General features: G+C 51.5%; 3 protein-coding genes across 3 annotated transcripts in view; 2 read left to right on the plus strand and 1 right to left on the minus strand.

Annotated features, from left to right (window-relative positions):
- Positions 1–2932, plus strand: part of Zswim5 (zinc finger SWIM-type containing 5) — a 110074-nt gene extending 107142 nt beyond the window's left edge. Inside the window, exon 14 of the mRNA XM_075945494.1 lies at positions 81–2932. Within this exon, the coding sequence (XP_075801609.1) occupies positions 81–943 (863 nt within the window). The 3' untranslated portion in view covers positions 944–2932. The remainder of the gene's footprint in view (positions 1–80) is intronic.
- A 618-nt stretch (positions 2933–3550) lies between these two features.
- Urod (uroporphyrinogen decarboxylase) lies at positions 3551–8143 on the minus strand. Its single transcript, XM_075945892.1, has 10 exons — positions 8020–8143; positions 7273–7385; positions 7072–7151; positions 6933–6995; positions 6504–6701; positions 6242–6403; positions 5105–5242; positions 4860–4960; positions 4699–4765; positions 3551–3996 (listed from the first exon to the last, which is right to left on the minus strand). The coding sequence occupies exons 1-10, from the start codon at positions 8037–8039 to the stop codon at positions 3835–3837; spliced, it is 1104 nt and encodes a 367-aa protein (XP_075802007.1). The 5' UTR covers positions 8040–8143; the 3' UTR covers positions 3551–3834.
- Positions 8144–9370: 1227 nt separating this feature from the next.
- On the plus strand, positions 9371–18321 carry Hectd3 (HECT domain E3 ubiquitin protein ligase 3). Its single transcript, XM_075945279.1, has 21 exons — positions 9371–9824; positions 10019–10179; positions 10407–10499; positions 10578–10713; positions 10933–11048; positions 11137–11250; positions 11386–11468; positions 11814–11979; positions 12543–12624; positions 13301–13483; positions 13641–13693; positions 13863–13927; positions 14072–14175; positions 14560–14679; positions 14767–14856; positions 16241–16447; positions 16647–16776; positions 16874–16948; positions 17067–17148; positions 17241–17312; positions 17431–18321. The coding sequence occupies exons 1-21, from the start codon at positions 9456–9458 to the stop codon at positions 17513–17515; spliced, it is 2586 nt and encodes an 861-aa protein (XP_075801394.1). The 5' UTR covers positions 9371–9455; the 3' UTR covers positions 17516–18321.
- Positions 18322–19888: the final 1567 nt, after the last annotated feature.

Here is a 19888-nt window from a genome sequence, read left to right on the forward strand (position 1 = left end):
GTTCAGACCCCAAATGGTAATCTGGGCAGACTTGGATTGAGATTGAGTAGCCACTGCTGAGCTCAGGTTCTCCCTGACAGGTGTTCGGGCCCTGGTGAGCATCTTGCAGAGCTGGTACACCCTCTTCACCCCGACTGAGGCTACAAGTATTGTGGCTGCCACAGCCGTATCCCACACCACTATCCTACGTCTCAGTCTTGACTACCCACAGCGGGAGGAACTGGCTAGCTGTGCTCGCACGCTGGCCCTGCAGTGTGCTATGAAGGATCCGCAGAGCTGTGCCTTATCAGCTCTTACACTCTGTGAGAAAGACCACATTGCCTTTGAGGCAGCCTACCAGATTGCCATTGATGCTGCTGCTGGGGGCATGACTCATTCACAGCTGTTCACTATTGCCCGCTACATGGAGCTCCGTGGCTACCCGCTGCGTGCCTTCAAGCTGGCCTCGTTGGCCATGAGCCATCTTAACCTGGCCTACAACCAGGACACCCATCCAGCCATCAATGATGTGCTTTGGGCTTGTGCCCTTAGCCACTCTCTGGGCAAGAACGAACTGGCCGCTCTCATCCCCCTGGTGGTGAAGAGTGTGCACTGTGCCACAGTGCTTTCCGATATCCTGCGTAGGTGCACAGTGACTGCACCAGGCCTGGCAGGCATCCCAGGTCGCCGCAGCTCTGGAAAGCTCATGTCGACAGACAAAGCTCCACTGCGCCAGCTACTGGATGCTACCATCAATGCCTATATCAACACCACACACTCCCGTCTGACACACATCAGTCCCCGCCATTATGGAGAGTTCATTGAGTTTCTGAGCAAGGCTCGGGAGACCTTCCTACTGCCCCAGGATGGTCACTTGCAATTTGCCCAATTCATTGACAACCTCAAACAGATTTACAAAGGCAAGAAGAAGCTGATGCTGCTGGTTCGAGAGCGCTTTGGCTGAGAAAATAGATAGTTTGCTGCCAGGGCAGCCTGGGCTCCCAGATCAGGACATGGACTCTGAAACATCTGTCTACCCTGAGAGGACTCTGAGCACTTGTGGCTGAGCCAAAAGTACCACAGACCTAAGGATGGGGAGAGTCCAAGTTTAAACAGTATTCCTGCCTTGGCAAGCTTCTCACTCCAGCCCCACTCACTGTTCCTGGAGGAGCTGGGCCCTGCAGACCGATCAGATGCCCCCACAACATGTCACCTCACGCCCCTATATCCTGCGTGTCCTGACCATTGGCACCTCTCCCTTGGCAAACACAGAACACTGTTCCGTCTCAGGGATTGCTTAACCAGAGAAACAGAAGCATTTATGGTACTGTAAATACTATAGTATATGTGTTGTCAAGCAGTGTAAAGCTGTAACTATTTATAATTCTGACTCTGATCTGATGGGCACTTAAAGTATCTGTGGGTGGGATGATAGGCTTGTCTTCTGAGGAGACTCACAACCATTTCTCAGGTTTCCCATACAAAATATGTGCTACTGGCAGTGGGTAAGTGGGGGCAGCAGGGAGAAAAATGGACAGTTAAAATCCATGTCTTGTCTGTGCAGAAACTGTGGCCTGCAGATAGGACAGCTAGCCTACTGTTGACAACTAATAGTCATTGAGGGGCAGAGGTCAAGACTGGGCTTAGACGTTTGTCTCACAGAGCTGTGACAACACTGAAGTTCCTGCCTCTGCCTCACACTCCAGGAGCCTGGTGAACACCTGAATAACAAGTGCAGGGAGAAGACAAAGGTCTAGGAAGCCACTGAGCTCAGACAGTACATCTGCTCTGGTCACCTTTATGTTAGAGAATCTGCTTCCATCTCCAAATTTGTCCGTGTGTATATCTGTATGGATAAGAACATGTCTGTGTACAGAGTTACACATGTGCATGCCTGTCAGTTCTGTGTAAATTATGTGACATGTGCTAGACTGTGGGTTTGTTTGCTGTTTCATTTGCGTGTGTGTGTGTCTGCGCGCGTGATAATGCCCACCTAAGTGTTAACTGTACTCACACCTCCATGTTTAGGGTCTATGTGTATCTAGGCACACACGGGTACCTGTGTATAAACATTTTTGTGTCTGACTGTATGCCTGCTGACCATGATATGTCTTTACGTGAATGGTCTCTACATGTAGTCTGTCAGTGTCTTCATGCTTGGGGATCTGCATGAGTGTGCCTTCTTCCTGCCAGTTCTCTCTTGCCCATTCCTTAGTCTCTTGCTAGCTGAACATCGTTACCCATCTCTGTGCCTCCTCTATTTACCTTCTCTCAGCAAACAAGTTTCTAAGCACTAGTGTCCCTCTGCCGTTAAGATTGGCCACTTTCACTCCACTGTTCTCTTCCTCCTACTCTACCTCAAACTTCCTCTGCCTGCGTCCATCCTAGTTCCATCGGTAGCTAATGTGGAGGCTGAGGCTGGTATTCCTTCAGTGTTGCCCTTCCTAACTTCTAATCCTAGTGGGTAACCCCCGTCAGCCCACGCTGACCTCCAGTGCGTCCTGTTCCTACTACTTCATGACCCCTATACTTGCCTGCAATTACAGGAGGTAGCAAGGGCATTCAGAATCCTTTGGATACAGGTGTCTTGAGTGTTTACTGTTTTGTCTTAGTTCCTGAGTTGGGTGGGGTTTGATAGGGAAGGGGTGGTGTAGCTAGAGGGCAAACTAAGGACCTTTCTGTCTGATTTACTTTATTTTTCTTTGGAAAACTACATGTTATCTTTTTTATTCCAAACTGACCAGTAAGTTGTATTTGCTGTTTGTGGCTACTAATGTGTTACTGTCCAGCCAAGGGCCCCTACACTGTCTCAGCCCAATGGGTTGGCAAAAAAAAAAAAAGGAAAAGCCACTCCCATTTCTGTATCATGATTGCCCTTTTTTAGCAAGTATGTGAACTCAGTGCTTTTCTAAGAATAAATCATGGATCACAGAAAAGATCATTTTTCTAAAGCAGAAATTGTGTTCTATCAGTAAATGAGGCCCGTCTCTCCTTTGATGGGACAGGGGTCTGGTTGGGCCTAGAGATGTACAGAAATGGACATCACACCCATCTTCATGGCTCTAAGGCCTCAGAACCTTGTCCCAGGAATCAAACAGTCACGTCCTAATGTCACATGATAAGCAGGATCCCAAGATTCTGAGACAATCAGCAGGCATGCTCAAAAAATAGCACACAGTGAGCTAAAGTGTCAGAGGATCCTTTGGCTTCCGAGACCATCATACCTTGGCTCCAGTCCTAAGCAACCTAGCTGTGGGTCTTTATACTCTCCCATAATATGGTATCAAAGCTAGTCTCCCTAACTCCTGTCTACCCAGACTCCATCTCCCTCTCCTGAACTCCAAAGTGTTTTAGCCACTTCGGTGCCCTTTTTTGTTTATATATGTCATAGCCCCAACTACCTGGAAAGGTGTACCAAATATCATGTCACTCTTGGGCTTGGGTGGCTGACAGCACAATGGTAGTGTGAGCCTGGTGTTAATGCGGTAGGGCATCTCACTGACACTGAGCCCTGAGACTTGTGGAAGAAGATGCAGAGGAGGCTTAGCGAAAAGGAACAAAGGAGGCTGGCCTGGTGTGACACACATCTTTAATCCCAGCACTTGAGAGACAGGTAGGTGGATCTCTGAGTTTTGAGGCCAACCTGGTCTACATTGTGTGTGTGTGTGTGTGTGTGTGTGTGTGTGTGTGTGTGTGTGTGTGTGTGTGTAAGAGGAAGGGAAGGGAAGGGGACTGAAGATAAGATCACAAACTTTTACAAACAAAGGGACATGTTAGACTCCAGCTCTTTAAGTTTTATTCTCCTGGAAACAATCCGTGTTGGTTGGTCCTCAAGCAGAAAGGAAAGGCATACACTTAATTCTGTCGAAGTAGACGTGAATGTTTGTGCACAGCATCCACAAAGGCTCCTACATGTTCTGGGTCCATGTCAGGGTACAGCCCGTGCCCTAGGTTGGCAATGTAGCGTTGTGGCCCAAATTCATCCAGCATCTGCTGTACCAGTCGACCAATCTCTTCCTAGAGGACCAAAAGGGCACTGTCTAGGAGGTCAGCAAGGCTGTAGCCTCCCTGACATAACAGTAGTGCACACACATGCAGGAGCACTTCCACAGGGTCACTGTCATTAATTTAACAAAACTTATCAGGGACCTCACATGCATCGGACATTAAGAACATACAAATGAGGGGGCCCGGGAGATGACTCAGCAGGTAGGGTGCTGGCTAGCAACCCTGATGACATGAGTTCAATCCCTGGGACCCACATAAAGTCAGAAGAAGATAACTGATTCTACGTGTTGTCCTCTAGCCTCCACACAGGCACCATGACATACATATACCCAAACACACAATAAGTTTACCAAAAACATACACATGAGAGCTATCCATAATCTTAAAACATTAGGAGGTGGAGGCAGGAAAATGAGTCCAAAGCCAACCTAAGTTATGCAGTGAGTTTGAGGCCAGCCTCTGTCTCAAAAAGGGAAGGTGTGGTAGCCCGACAAGCACAAGGCTCTGGGTTGGGTCCTCTGCTCCAAGGGTGAGAGGAGGAGACAGACAACAGCCACAAAAACTAATTTGTTTTCATTTCTTGCTTTCTTAGGTGTGTATAGGATAGAGGAGAGGAAAAATAGGTATAGTAAACCATACCCCTGTGATCACTCAGCCATTGCACAGTGCACAGAGAAAACCGTATACATACATGCTAGGCCCAGTAATTACCTCAGATGCATACAAGGCACAAGGATCCAGATTCCCCTGCAAGGTCACCATCTTCCCCACACGCTCCCTGGAAACAGAGCCATTGTCACATCCTTGTCACTGCACATTTGGGGATGGTCCCCTCTACCTCAGCCTCAAGTGCCCACTCCTCCATCACTCACCGGGCTTTCTTTGGTGCCACTGTCCAGTCAAGTCCAACTACCTCATAGCCAGCCTGGGCCAGCTCTTCCAGGGCAAAATGGCCATCCTTAGCAAAGATGATCTGGAGAAAAGAGCAAAGCTCTGACACTGCCTTGCTGTGCCTGCTGCCTTTCTTGGCTGTGCTTCTGCTACCCTCCAGTGGTGACTTCAGTCCATGCAGGACTTAGCCCTGAAAGTACTTCACTAAACCTGCCCCAGTCCTCACCATGGGTACTGGTGCCAGACCTGCCTCCTGCAGCCCAGCCTTCACTCGCTTAGCCACATCACGGATGTAGGGCAGTGCAAACTTGCCGAAGAGCTCTGGGCCAAGATGTCCTGCATGGGACTCAAAGAGCTGCAGTGCCTATAGACAGATGATAAGAAAAGTGAATGCATGACACACAAAGAGGAAGCACCTCCGGCCCACATACAGGCTAAGCCATAATTGTCCCTCGGTGACTTTAAACCCTGATCTATTCTGAGGCTAGGAGCTTGGTGTTAATTCAAAAAGTTTTGCCCTGGGGGCTGGTAAGATGGCTCAGTGGTTAAGAGCACTGCCTGCTCTTCCAGGAGTCCTGAGTTCAATTCCCAGCAACCACATGGTGGCTCACAGCCATCTGTAACGACATCTGGTGCCCTCTTCTGGCCTGCAAACATACAGACAGACAGAATGTTGTATACCTAATAAATAAATAAATATTAAAAAAAAAAGTTTTGCCCTGAAAGAAAGACGCCAGGTGGTGGTGGCACATGCCTTTAATCCCAGCACTTAGGAAGCAAGTGCAGGCAAGATCTCTGTGTTTAAGGCCAGCCTGGTCTACAGAGTGACTTCTGGGATCTCCAGGGCTACACAGAGAAACCCGGTCTCAAAAAACAACAAAGAAAGAAAACAGCAAGGCAGTGGTAGCAGACTCATTTAATCCCAGCACTTGGGAGGCAGAGACAGAAGAAGAAGCAGTTTTGCCTTCTCCAGATCCTAACAGCAGCTTCAATCTCCAAATACTCAGACCTTTAAGTACTGGGTCGTTTCAGGGCTTAAAATCTCAGTGGTTCTCAACCTGTGGGTCACGGCCCCTTTGAGGCTGAATGACCCTTTCTTTTAACAGGGGTCCCATATTAGATATGATGATTCATAACACTAAGAAATTTATAGCAATGAAGTAGCAAAAAAATTTATGGTTGGGGGGGTCACCCTAACATGAACTCTACTAAAGGGTCACAGCATTAAGAAGATTGAGAACCACTTAGATACTGCAGTCAGATCACTGGAGGAACAGTAAGTCCCTGCTTTCTCCACTTTAGGAAGCCATTGCTTTGGGTCCTGGCAGACCAAGCTGCAGCCTACTTGTCCCTAGAGACTCACCTGAGCACCAGCAGCCACTTGTCCTATTAGATAGGGGACCAGGGCATCAGTGAGTATGCCAAGCAGCTTGTGACTGGCCTGCGGTCTTTGGTACAGCCATCGCTTGGCCTGAGCCATGGTGCTTGAACTGCCACCCTCCACCATGTATGTCATCAGGGTCCACTGCAGGGCACAAAGATGTCACAGCATAGAATCCCTTGTCACGACCAGACCTGCCAGGATGACCTCTTCGTGTTCCAGCCCATGCCCTGTGCAGAATTACCGGAGCACCAGCAAAGCCAATTAGTGGCACACGTCCAGCCAGCTGTTGTCGAGTAAGGGTGATGGCTTGGAACACATAGCCCAACTCCGCGGCCACTGCTGCTGGATCCCGTAGGCGCTCTAGGTCCCGCTCTTCTCTCAATGGCTCTGGGAAGCTGGGTCCTTTGCCAGGTACCATGGTTACCTCCATGCCCAGTGCCTTAAGGGGATAAAATATCTGGGTTCATAACCTGGAACTGCAGAGGGAAGGGTTGTTTCAACCCATGTGATAAGAAGTAAAAGAATAAAAAGCCCCGGCAAACTCCATTTCTTAGTGTTTTCCTCTACCGGTTATGTACTTATCTTGAATCTGACAAGACAGATTTCCAAGGAGTCCTTTCCTTTCCTTTTTTTTTTTTTTAAGTCACCTTCCATGATCAGGATTGAGTACCTGGGGCACAACAAGGATGTCAGAGAAGATGATGGCAGCATCTAGAGGGAACCTTCTTAGTGGCTGTAGGGAATAACAAGAGGTTAGAGAGGCGGCACACTGAGCGCATGAATCCCACCCACACTTGGGCGGCCCTCACCTGTAGAGTCAGTTCACAACAAGCCTCAGGAGAGCGGCAGGTGCTGAAGAAGTCCTGGCTCGCCCTAGTTTCCCTAAACTCTGTGAGAGGAGAGGGAGGACAGGACTCAACCACGAGGTCTTCCAAAGTTATCATGGTCCCCTGAAGAACTTCGCCTTCTAGAATTTCCGGTTTTATCTAGACCATAGCTTTGCCCCTGACCTGGTAAGTATCGGCCTGCTTGTCGCATGCACCAAACAGGAGTGTATTCTGTTTCCTCTCCCCACGCTGCTCTCAAGAACGTGTCGTTCTTCAGCTCCGGAAAATTCTTGCGTCTGGAGATTAGGTGGAGTAAATGTCATTAAGATAGATTGGGATTTGGGGAAGGCGGGTTCAGTCAGGCACCGCTATCGGCCGCCTCCAGGTCCGCTTGCAAACCATGGCTCCCCACCCATTCTGCCTCCACTATCAGTTGGCGCACAAGACCAGGAGGGGGGCCCCACTGGGGCCTCTCTCTACACGTTTGTCCAGCTTTCCCAAACTGGAGGGATGGGAAGGTCGTGGAATGAAAATTCAGTAAGGAGAGTTTGGGGAAAAGAAGTTAATCTCGAGGACCGGGCCGCGAGTGGCCCAATTGTGAAGCAGGGCGATCCCCCAAACCGAGAGCGAGGATCAGAGTGGATGGTCCCAGGTGCTAGTTAGAAGTTCTGAGTCACCTCGCTCGGAACGTCCTGGGACGCAGTCCCGTAAAGTAATCCCTGGAATGGAGATGTGAGCGGGCGGGGAGGCGGGGCAGGGAGCGGGGAAGGTTCTGTTCCACGACTGGAAGATTTGGAATCTCAGTGACTTGGATTCGTACTTGGAGAGTGGAGCGCTCCAGAAAAATAAGAGTTTAAGGACATTTCCCCTGAATTGGAAGACAGGAATCCGAAAGCAAGGTAGCCACAGCACATGCAGCAGAAGACTCACCCCAGCCCGTTCGCCTCCATGGTAAACAGTAACTGAGCAGTCGCCGGTCACCGCTTTAATCCGAATCTCCGCCTACATAGTCCAGGCTCCGCCCCTTCCTGAAGACACCCTAGGCCGTCGCCATCTTGAGAGTCACGTGACCACTCCAATGACAGCTTTGGGGCTGCCCTCCCTGCTGCCCGTAGGACCCCAGCAACTTTTCACCGTAAAGTCCACTGTTGCCACGCAGTAACAAAGAAAGAAATGACTTTTCAATTCGTCTTAAGGTGGCCTGAGAAAATTGTTGTCATCTGTGGTCTGGAAATCCCGAAATAGCCCAAGTCTCGCTTTCACTCCCATCCATGAGTCTAACAATGTTATCTGGCAAACGAATGCTGCAAAAGACTGTACACTGAACTGAAGTATTTTACTCTGCGTTTACAATACCCACCAGTAGTTACTTGGAATGATAAAATGCTGAGCAAACGCCGGGCGGTGGTGGCGCACGCCTTTAATCCCAGCACTCGGGAGGCAGAGGCAGGCGGATCTCTGTGAGTTCGAGACCAGCCTGGTCTACAAGAGCTAGTTCCAGGACAGGCTCCAAAACCACAGAGAAATCCTGTCTCGAAAAACCAAAAAAAAAAAAATTCAAATAAATAAATAAACTCCTCAAAAGACATTTCTTTAAAAAAAAAATGCTGAGCAAGACGGGGACTGCTCTACGAATCGTTTGGGAACCGAGAAATTAGTAATCACATTTAAGCGGACAACAAATATTAGTCTCCTGGGATTAGGGGCAACAAATAGCATCTATCCAGAACGACTGAAAATTCATCCTGCCAGTGACCGGGGAAGGGGTCATTCTACCAAACATTTAGTCACGCCGCCTAGGATAGATAGTTTAGCAAATTTAAAAATATTTCTCAAACAGGGCATGGTGGCTCACACCCTTAATCCCAGCACTGGGGAAGCAGAGGCAGGCGGATCTCTGAGAACGCGGGTCTGTCTATATAGTGGGTTCCAAGGCAGTCAGGGCTACACAGAGAAACCCTTTCTCGAAAAACCAGTTGTAATTTGTTGGGCAGGGGACATAAACAGAAGGCCAAAGCACCCAGAAAATTTGTAGTTGCGGTGGCATGAACAAAGGTAGTAGCACTATGCGCTTGAATAAAGCCAGTGAGAGGATCGCGAGTTCGAAACTAGCCTGTGCTGCTTAACGAGAGTCTAATTTTGAGTCTGCTTTGGATTAGCCCGGGATGGGGTCACAAAATAGGAACTATCGTGGAGTGTCAGAGTACACCAGACCATACGGTGGAAATAGGCTGTGCACTTAATCCAAAACATACGGCAAAGTAGGGTGGAAGGCGGGACAGGGCGTGGTGGGAAGCTGAGTTTGCGGTGCCCCCGCTACTGCGGGGCAGGGTTTCCCTGACGGGTCTCACCGCAGCGGCTTCACCATGGCTGGTCCCGGCCCCGGAGCGGCGCTCGAGTCCCCCCGACAGCTCCTGGGCCGCGTGCGTTTCCTGGCCGAGGCGGCGCGCAGCCTCCGGGCTGGGCTGCCACTACCCGCGGCGCTAGCTTTCGTGCCGCGAGAGGTGCTCTACAAGCTTTACAAGGACCCGGCGGGACCGTCGCGCGTGCTGCTGCCTGTGTGGGAGGCAGAGGGCCTGGGACTGCGTGTGGGTGCTGCGGGCCCTGCCCCGAGCGCCGGCTCGGGACCGCTGCGCGCCGCCCGCGACAGTATTGAGCTCCGACGTGGCGCCTGTGTGCGAACTACCGGCGAGGAGCTGTGCAACGGCCACGGCCTTTGGGTGAAGTTGACCAAGGTGCGCCCCAGTTGTCTGGGACCCCGCAAAAGACCCCCTGGATCCAGCCACCAAAGCCCTGGTTGTTCCGCCCCCCTTTTCCCATAGTGAGCTGGTACTGCTTTCGGTGCTCTTTGCCCTGGGCTGGGCGAGCAGCTGAGCTGTCCCTGACAGCTATCCCCTGACGGCTGTCCCCGTGTGACACATCCCTGCAGGAGCAACTGGCCGAACACCTGAGTGACTGCGGACTGGACGAAGGCTGGCTTCTGGTGTGTCGCCCGGCGGAGGGCGGGGCTCGCCTAGTACCCATCGACACTCCGGACCACCTGCAGCGGCAGCAGCAGCTCTTTGGCATAGACTACCGGCCGGTGCTCAGGTCCTGCAACTGAAAGAAGGCAACTTGGTGACCAGCGGGGCAGAGGGTTTGGAATCACAGTCCAAATCCAAAACCTTGGGTTGTCTGAGATATCGGGGTAGAGAACAGGCAGGGTTGGGATGAGTTTTCTGGAGGCTTGGTGGTAGAATTCTGGAGAAGGCTCAAGACCTTGGAGGTTGTGTCCTGTTGCCCATGCCTCCCTCATTGATCCCAGTCTGTGCCCGCAGATGGGAACAAGTGGTGGACCTGACATACTCGCATCGCCTGGGGTCCAGGCCTCAGCCTGCAGAGGCCTACACGGAAGCAGTGCAAAGGCTACTGTGAGTTATCTGGAATGGGGTGGAAGAGGAGGGAGCAGGGCCTGAACCCAGCCTAATAAGGGGTTTGAAATTGCTTAGCTATGTGCCCCCAACATGGACATATGAGTGCGACGAGGACCTGATCCACTTCTTATATGACCACCTGGGCAAAGAAGACGAGAACCTGGGTAGCGTGAAGCAGTATGTGGAGAGCATAGATGTCTCCTCCTACACGGTGGGTGCCTGGACTCCTCTTGTGGCTAGATACAGTCACATTCCTCAATGCTAGGTCCAGAACTCCCATGGCCAAACCATCGTCCCCACAGGCCACACTTAGTCCCACTCCCCTTAGATCCCCTGTGGGAACACCAAACGTTCTTCCTACCCCACATTCACCCCAACTCAAACACTTGCCCAGTGCAAATGTGACTCCATCTTTCTGCCCCTATCCTAGGAGGAGTTCAATGTGTCCTGCCTGACAGATAGCAATGCAGACACCTACTGGGAGAGCGACGGGTCCCAGTGCCAACACTGGGTACGGCTCACCATGAAGAAAGGCACAATTGTCAAGTGAGTAGGTTCTGAGCCGGACAGGGTGGGTGAGCCGTATGCCGTGGGTGCCTAGAGACGCCCTCAGATACATACTCTGAACCCTCAGGAAGCTGCTTCTCACAGTCGATACCACAGACGACAACTTCATGCCTAAGCGGGTAGTGGTCTATGGGGGTGAAGGGGACAACCTGAAGAAGCTGAGTGACGTGAGCATTGACGAGTGAGTGAGCTGTCCTGGGGTGGGGAGTGGGGCATGATCTTAGCAATGGGGCCAAGCTCAGCTTGAATGGAACCCCAGGAATCCCTGAAAGTCTAAGGCAGCAAGCATCTGAACTGCTTTATACCTGTCTCCTAGGACCCTGATTGGGGATGTCTGTGTCTTGGAGGACATGACTATCCACCTGCCAATCATCGAGATCCGAATCGTTGAGTGTCGAGGTGGGACTTAAGGCTATGAGGAATCCCAGGGTGTGGATGGGGCAAGTGCAGTATGGAGAAAAGAGGATGGACTTGGAGTTTGGGTAAAGCTGTGGGGCCAGAGATAGATATAAGCCAAGCTTAAAGCCTTAGAGGTAGTTGGGCTCATCTAGAAAAGGCATTCCAACAGCATAGAGGTGGGATGAATACAGAAATATCAGAATGACGTCATCGAATCTCTGAAGCCTCTAGTGGCTAACCGTGAGAAAATGCCAACCGTTAAGGAGCCGTTCCCAGGTCTGAGGGCCAAGAAGGCAGCCGTCACAGTAGATGACCGTACTCTGACCCCTCCCCCGCTTCCTTCAGATGATGGGATTGATGTTCGTCTTCGAGGGGTCAAGATCAAGTCCTCTAGACAGCGGGAGCTAGGCTTGAATGCAGACCTGTTTCAGCCAGCCAGTCTGGTGCGATATCCACGCCTAGAAGGCACTGACCCAGAAGTCCTGTACCGAAGAGCTGTCCTTTTGCAGAGGTAGCTATGGTCCTGGCCCTGCAGGCCTCTCTTCCTCTCCCTAAGTCTTGGGAGCCTGCATGAAGGAGGCCCCAAATTCTGGTAAAATAAACTATTCCACTTTGAGGGCCAGAGCATCTCCTCCTCATCACTTCTGTCCCTGTGAGTTAGAGATTGGGGTCTTACATACATGCTAAACTTTTTGTTTGTTTTGTTTTTGAGACAGGATTTCTCTGTTGTAGTCTTGTCTGTCCTAGAACTCACTTTGTAGACCAGGCTGGCCTCGAACCCACAGAGATCTGCCGGTCTCTGCCTTCTGAATGCTGGGATTAAAGGCATGTGCCACCACTGCTCAACATCCATGCTAAACTTTTTTTTTAAGATTTATTATTTATTATGTATGCAGTGTTCTGTTTGTATTCTGCCTGCAGAACAGAAGAGAGCACGTCTCATTACAGATGGTTGTGAGCCACCATGTGGTTGCTGGGAATTGAGCTCAGAACCTCTGGAAGAGCAGCCAGTGCCCTTAACCTCTGAGCCGTCTCTCTAGCCCCTAAACTCTTTCTCTTCACCCATTACCACAGATTCATCAAGATCCTGGACAGTGTCCTGCACCACCTAGTACCTGCGTGGGACCACACGCTGGGCACCTTCAGTGAGATTAAGGTGAGTCTGGGCCCTGTGGTCCTTATCTGGACGTTGGGCTCCTCCTTCCCAGTCAGCTAGCTTTCATTCTTCAGGAAAAAGTTCCTAAAAGCCCTCGGGCTAGGCCCTTTCTGGTTCTGGAAACCAAGAAGAAAGCCAGGTGCAATAGGAGGGAGGGAACGCGACCGCACAGGAGCATGCTGGCTGCTGCAGCAGCTCCACCCCACACAGCCAGGCCTGAGTGCAGCATGGACAAGCCTAGGAAGAGGCTGACAGGAAGCATAGTCTGCACCTCAAGAGCCCAGGGGTAAAGTAGGGAGGAACTTTGCTCTGGTCTGTGGAACTATTAGAAAGTTTGTAAGAAGCATGCGGTGGTGGCACACACCTTTAATCCCAGCTCTCAGGTGGGCGATTAAAGTTCTTGTGAGTTCAAGGCCAGCATGGTCTACAGAGCAAGTTCCAGGACAGCCAGAACTGTTAGATGGAGAAACCTTGTCTCAGAAAAAAAAAAAAAGAAGAAGAAATAAAAATTAAAAAGTCCCCCCTTGTGGTTAGTTTGAGGAAGAAACTATAGGCAAGAACGCAATGGGCTGGACTTGGACCGGATGGTAAAACTGGGTGTAGGCATAGAGAGAAGCCCCGAGGCTAGGCAAAGGCTGACTGCCCACTGATTCTGCCTGGCCACCTTCCTCACCAGCAAGTGAAACAGTTCCTACTGCTGTCACGCCAGCGGCCCAGCCTGGTGGCACAGTGCCTGCGCGATTCAGAAAGCAGCAAGCCCAGCTTCATGCCGCGGCTGTACATCAACCGCCGCCTCGCCATGGAACACCGTGCCTGCCCGTCTCGGGACCCTGCCTGCAAGAATGCAGTCTTCACCCAGGTCTGGACCGCCTGGATCAGACTGGGGGAGGGTCAGTAAGGGGCCTGGGGCTTAGTCCAAGAGGGACTTGAGCGAGGTCTTTGGGCCAGAATAGGGACAGCTATTAAAATGAACTTCCCTGAGGCTTGCACTTACTCCCATCTTCTCGTGCCCCCAGGTTTATGAAGGCCTCAAGCCTTCTGACAAGTATGAAAAGCCCTTGGACTACAGGTAAGGCGTGAAGGTTAGGAACTTGCCCAGGGTCTATACGTCCACACACTGCACCTCACACCCCTCAACTCTGACCACCCTGTCATCTTTTCCTGGATGGTCTCTGGGCCAGTTAATGTGCCTGAGACCAGCTCTGGCATAGCAGAGATCCACCCATCCCTGTTTTCAGGTGGCCCATGCGCTATGACCAGTGGTGGGAATGTAAATTCATTGCAGAAGGCATCATTGACCAAGGTGAGGCCCTGACGTGGCTCCCAGTTGTCCCTTTGGAGAGTTAGAATGTTCTGGGATTACGAGCTGACAGACAGGACACCTGCTTGTTACCCCTCAAGAGGGCTGGACGCTGATGTGCCCAGCTTAAAGCATCTGTCATTTCAGGTGGTGGTTTCCGTGACAGCCTGGCAGATATGTCAGAAGAGCTGTGCCCCAGCTCAGCTGACACCCCTGTGCCTTTGCCCTTCTTTGTGCGCACAGCGAACCAGGTGATTGTCTCCCCACTCACCCACCACCAAATTTCTGCCATCTCTGCAAATCTCTTGCGAATCAGATGGAGCTGGAATCAGTGGAGGAGGGGTTGAATTACCCGGGCAGCCTCTGCACAGAGGAGAGCAGTGTCCCTCCAGGCCAGAGTAAACAATAAAAGCTGAGAGTCCCTCTTAGACAAGGGAAGCTGCGCTACAAGGAAGACTCCAGAAAAAAAGCTGCAAAGAGAACTTTGAAACCAGACCAGCTGCCTGGAAGCTGTTTACATCGGTCACTTGTACATTAGGAAGGATGGTGGAGGGGAAGCAGTAGTCTTTGGGGTACTTGCCGTAGGAAGATAGGGACTCCCCCACGTCCTGCTGACAGCTCTGTCTGTGTGGCAGGGCAATGGCACTGGCGAGGCCCGGGACATGTACGTGCCTAATCCCTCCTGCCGAGACTTTGCCAAGTATGAGTGGATCGGACAGCTGATGGGGGCTGCCCTTCGGGGTAAGGAGTTCCTGGTGAGTAACCCAGTCATTGTCCTGTCGGCTGAGCCAGGGCCCCAGACCGGGAGGCTCAGTGAGAAGACAGCCCTGGTTGTCACTCAGGTACTGGCCCTGCCTGGGTTCGTGTGGAAGCAGCTGTCTGGTGAGGAAGTGAGCTGGAGCAAAGACTTCCCAGCTGTGGACTCCGTGCTGGTGAGCAAGACCTGGACCCCTCTGCCCAACCCACTGCCCCCAAATACATGTGTCCCCTCTCTAGTCTCACTGACTCCGGTGGCTTCTGCTGCTGTCTTTATTATGGTAACTCCTAAAATCCACCGACTGGCACTTCTCTCCTTAGCCTGGGGCCATATCTGCATCTACCACAAGATGGCGCATCTGAGCCCTGTGCTCTGCACACTCTTCACCCAATCCCCAGTCCGCTGCCTCTTGGGCTCAGGCTCCACCCCATCCCCTTGGCCCACGCCAAAGTCTTCAAGGCTTTTTGTTTGTTCTGGTTTTTGCCTTTTTAAAAAGCTTATTTGCTTATTTATTTATGGGGTGGGGGTAGGTGGGTGCATGCACCATGGTACACATGTGGAGGTCAGAGGACACTTTTGGGAATTGGTTTCCTTTCTCCCATGTAGATCCTGGGAGCTGAACTCAGGCCATCAGACGTGGTGGCAAGTGCTTTTATGTACTGAACCGTCTTGCCAGCCCTGTTTTTTGCTTTCTGCAGTAGGGTCTCATATAGTAGAGGATATACAGTTGAGGATGGCCTTGAACTTCTGATCTTCCTGCTCGACCTCCTAAGTACTGGGATTACAGGCACGTGCCAGCCACCGTGCCTGACTGGGGTCACCCTTAACTCTTTTCCCCACAACATCCTGTACAGTCTGTCCCTGGAATTAGTGTGCCTCTCCCATCTCACTGCTATCCCCATGGTTCAGGCCATCTTCTCTTCTCTTCCAACTGTAAAGCTAGTGCCCCTGGCGCTAGTCTTGTCCACCTCATTTCCATGCTGCCAGAGTAATTTATTTCACTTTGCTCAGTATAAACCATTTGATGACTTCACTTTGGTCTTAGGACAGGATAAACTCTATAAAGGCCTTACCTGGCTCCTGTACCTCAGCTGGTCAATTCGCACTCAGGCTAAAGCCAAACATTTTTTTTTTTTTGGATTTTTCGAGACAGGGTTTCTCTGTGGTTTTGGAGCCTGTCCTGGAACTAGCTCTGTAGACCAGGCTGGTCTCGAACTCACAAAGATCCGCCTGCCTCTGCCTCCCAAGTGCTGGGATTAAAGGCGTGCGCCACCACCTCCCGGCAAGCCAAACATTTTTTAGGCTTTTGAGTTTCCAGCTTTGTCCTAGATGCTCTCTCTTCTGACTTCCCTTGTGGCCAAACCAATTCCCTGCTGTCCTTTGGGTCAGGCCAGGTGCATTTCCTGCAGGGTGCCAACCCTAACCCCCCAGACTGGCTAGGTATTGTCTCGATGTTTTCACAGCCCTTCACTGGCCTCTGCTTTCTGAGTTACCCACAGGAAGACAGACACTGTCTACCCAGTAAAAAGCTGAGTCCCCTGCCTCTCCCCACCCCTCAGGTGAAGCTTCTGGAAGTGATGGAAGGAATGGACAGGGAGACATTTGAGTTCAAGTTCGGGAAGGAGCTAACATTCACCACCGTCCTGAGTGATCAGCAGGTGGTGGAACTGATTCCTGGGGGCACGGGCGTCGTGGTGGGCTATGAGGACCGCTCTCGTTTCATCCAGCTGGTGCAGAAGGCGCGCCTAGAGGAAAGCAAGGAGCAGGTAGTAACACGAGAGGGTTGGACCTTCCTAAGCCCCTTCCCTTGACAGACAGTCCGCTGGTAGCCACCATCCAGCCCTGATTCTAGCTCCACCCATAGCCATGTCCCTCATTCCTGGTGATCAGCGAGTACAGAGATATCCCCAGTGTGTGCTGAAAGTAGTGCCCTCTTTCCCAGCCAGGATTCTCCCTCCTCCCTAGGTGGCAGCCATGCAGGCAGGCCTGCTGAAGGTGGTACCACAGGCTGTGCTGGACTTGCTGACCTGGCAAGAGTTGGAAAAGAAGGTGTGTGGGGATCCGGAGGTCACTGTGGATGCTCTGCGCAAGCTCAGTGAGTTCTGGGTGACAGGGCAGTGAAGCTGAAGGGGTGGGATTGAAGGACGAGCAGAATGAGACCTAAGGATGGATTCTTGCCTTGGCCCCTCCAGCTCGGTTCGAGGACTTTGAACCTTCTGACACACGGGTGCAGTACTTTTGGGAGGCTCTGAACAATTTCACCAATGGTCAGTAGAGGGCAGAGTGCTGCTTGCATTGCCTTGGGACATGACTTGAGGCGGGATACAAGTTGTAGAACCTCCCTCACCGCCAGTGCAGGCGTTAATTTTCTCCTCCTCCGCCCAGAGGACCGGAGCCGCTTCCTGCGCTTTGTCACTGGCCGCAGCCGCCTCCCAGCGCGGATCTACATCTACCCAGACAAGCTGGGGTGAGTGAGCACAGAGGAGGACCTGAGGTGCCTTCCACCCACACACATCCCTCTACACCTCTTCCTAATCTTTTGCCTCTCAAAACTCCCAGCTATGAGACCACAGATGCTCTGCCTGAGTCTTCCACCTGCTCCAGCACGCTCTTCCTCCCACACTATGCCAGGTGAGTTTTCCTAGGTTCGTGCTTGGGGGTGACGTCCTCACGCGGAAGGGTGGCTGGCTGTGAAGCGCACCCTGGGGAGCAGCAGAGGTGCCTGACTAGTCACCTTCTTCTCTGCTAGTGCCAAAGTATGCGAGGAGAAGCTCCGCTACGCTGCCTACAACTGTGTGGCCATTGACACGGACATGAGCCCCTGGGAGGAGTGAGGAGTAGTCAGGCTGTGCCTAAGCACGTCATGCTGCCCTCTCCCAGGCCAACCCAGCTTGGGTCTCAACAGAGGTGATGGGTTCAGATAACCTCAGCACAGTGGGCTCTGCTCCTGTGTACGGTTACAGTGGGAGCCATGGGTTGACCCTGGTGGTCCAGCCCCCACAGACCCACAAGCCCTGCTCTCCTGGGGCTTGCTTCCCCAGGTATTTAGATCTGTGAGAAGGAATCTTCCACATGCCCAGCACAAGCTGCCAGGCCTGAGCTACTTGAAGGGAGCTATTTAGCTCCCCAACCCATGGACTTTGATTCTATTTTTGGTTTTCCCTTTTCTAGCTTCAGTCATGGCCCAAAATGTTTGAAAAATTGATAGGATGGTACTTGAAGTGAGGAGCCAAGGACAGATAGGGTGGTCATCTTCCTTGGTCACATATCCCCAAGAATGAAGCCCCAGTTGAGTACCCAACCCTTGAATACTTGTCTTCTTCCTTCCATAGCAAAGGTGTGTGAGCTTTGTCCTTCCCATGGCTTAGAATGTACATCCCCCCAACATTCAATCCTTACCAGCAGCCAAAGCTCATCCCCTCTGTGTGATCCCCAACCCAACTCCATGTCTGCTCTTTCGCCCTAAATCTCACACAGCCGTGGCTCCTCATCCTCTCAGAACATTCAGGAACTCCCCTTTATCGTACTCTAAAGTAAAGCCCAGACTTTAGCTCTTCGGGCTGTGCACACCCTGAGGGCCTCCATGACACTCCTTTAGAAGGTCTTGCACATGGGAGAACTGAATAAATGAATGAATTCATTTCTTTAGAATGTGCTTTTTGTGATCCCTCTAAGGTCACGGTGCTGCCATCCTGGAAGGCTTTCTGAGGCCCTATGGGAATAGGGGCCATGTGCCTCACAGTAGCGCGTGGTGGGGCTTCACAGTGACACACACATTACATCTGGGGTGCAGCCTGGGAGGATGGAAGGCTGACACATTCCAAGCTGAGTGTGGTGATTTAGAGCTTGGAAGCCCCCACTTCCAGAGGCATGTGAGCGGAAGGATGGCATGTGGAAGGTAAAGCTGGGACCGCTGATTTTGACAGGCTCGGAGCACCATCTGCCCCCGGTGCCCCATAACTAAGGTCCAAGGACTCCTACCCCAAGTTCGTGCTCCGTGGAGCACAGTCCATTGAACCGATGTCTCGGTGTCCTGCCACAGTGTGCGACCATTAGTTGCCTATCAAAGCAGACCGTAAGCTTTCCTAACATGTCCTCCAGAGCTCACGCAGCCACCGAGAAAGTTCTTTTACTACCCTCTCTCTCCACGTGGCTGCGTGAATGCCCAGACCTCTCTCCCAAACCCTGAACTCACACTCCGCTGAGCCTTCTGGGGCAGCCCTGTCCTGCCCATACACTGTGGGTGGCCCAGAGGAGACATACTTGAACACCCTCCCCGCCACCCAAGGAGCTGAAGCCGCAGGAATCCCAGAAGCTGCACAGCACCAAGCTCTGTTCTCAGCAAGCTCCCCCTGGCTCTGCTGTTGGAAGGAGTGCCCTTCTCACTCCTGTCAGGGAAGGGCCTTCCCTCCTGATGGGTGTCCTTAGTATCTCTCTTACACTGGTTCACAACCTGCTTTGCATTCATTTAGAAATGAAGCATGGCCCTGCTAGTGGTGGCGCACATCTTTAATCCCAGCACTCAGAAGGCAGAAGTAAGCGGATCTTTGTGAGTTCTAGGCCAGCCTAGTCTACAGAGCGAGTTACAGGACAGCCAAGGCTACACAGAGAAACCCTATCTCGAAAAACCAAAAACAGAGAAAAGAAAGAAAGAAATGAGACAAAGAGAAAGGTGTCAGGCATCACGTCTAAAGCACCATGGCTAAATCGGTCTTTACACCACAGCACACTTCACGGGAACACTGCCCATCTTCCTCATTATGTGACGTGGGGCCTGTGTCTCCTCCATGATCAGTTACCGTACTTCTAAGTTTGGATCGATTGAAACATTTTATCCCCTTTTTAAAAGATTTATTTTATTTTTAAAATTATGTGTACATATTTTATGTCTGTATGGGATGTGTGTACATGAATGTAGGCACCCAAGGAGGTACTGGAAGAGGGCGTCGGATCCCTTAGAGCTGAAGCTACAGGCATTTGTGAGCCACCTGATACAGGTGCTAGGTGCTAAGCTCAGGTCCTCTGGATGAGCTATAATGGGCTCTTAATTCTGCAGCCCCTGAATGTCGTCCTTTGTATGTTCCTTCTGATTAAATGGAGAAACACTTCCTGCAACCCCCACTTGTTTTGTTTCTAAGACAGGGTCTTGCTGTGTAACCTTGACTGGCCTGGTCTGAAACTCCTTATGGTGACCAGGTTGACCACAA

Source organism: Microtus pennsylvanicus, chromosome 13 (assembly GCF_037038515.1).
Source record: "Microtus pennsylvanicus isolate mMicPen1 chromosome 13, mMicPen1.hap1, whole genome shotgun sequence".
NCBI lineage: Eukaryota > Metazoa > Chordata > Mammalia > Rodentia > Cricetidae > Microtus > Microtus pennsylvanicus.

Excerpts from the sequence above, each read along its gene's own strand:
- Urod (XM_075945892.1), bottom strand. The coding sequence starts at position 8,039 with ATGGAGGCGAACGGGCTGGG. Across the intron at positions 6,996-7,071 it reads GTTGTGAACTGACTCTACAG|CCACTAAGAAGGTTCCCTCT; the intron begins GTGAGGGCCGCC and ends TATTCCCTACAG. Across the intron at positions 6,702-6,932 it reads ACATCCTTGTTGTGCCCCAG|GCACTGGGCATGGAGGTAAC; the intron begins GTACTCAATCCT and ends TATCCCCTTAAG.
- Hectd3 (XM_075945279.1), top strand. The coding sequence starts at position 9,456 with ATGGCTGGTCCCGGCCCCGGAGCGGCGCTCGAGTCCCCCCGACAGCTC. Across the intron at positions 10,500-10,577 it reads GAAGCAGTGCAAAGGCTACT|CTATGTGCCCCCAACATGGA; the intron begins GTGAGTTATCTG and ends GAAATTGCTTAG. Across the intron at positions 16,949-17,066 it reads TCTGAACAATTTCACCAATG|AGGACCGGAGCCGCTTCCTG; the intron begins GTCAGTAGAGGG and ends TCCTCCGCCCAG.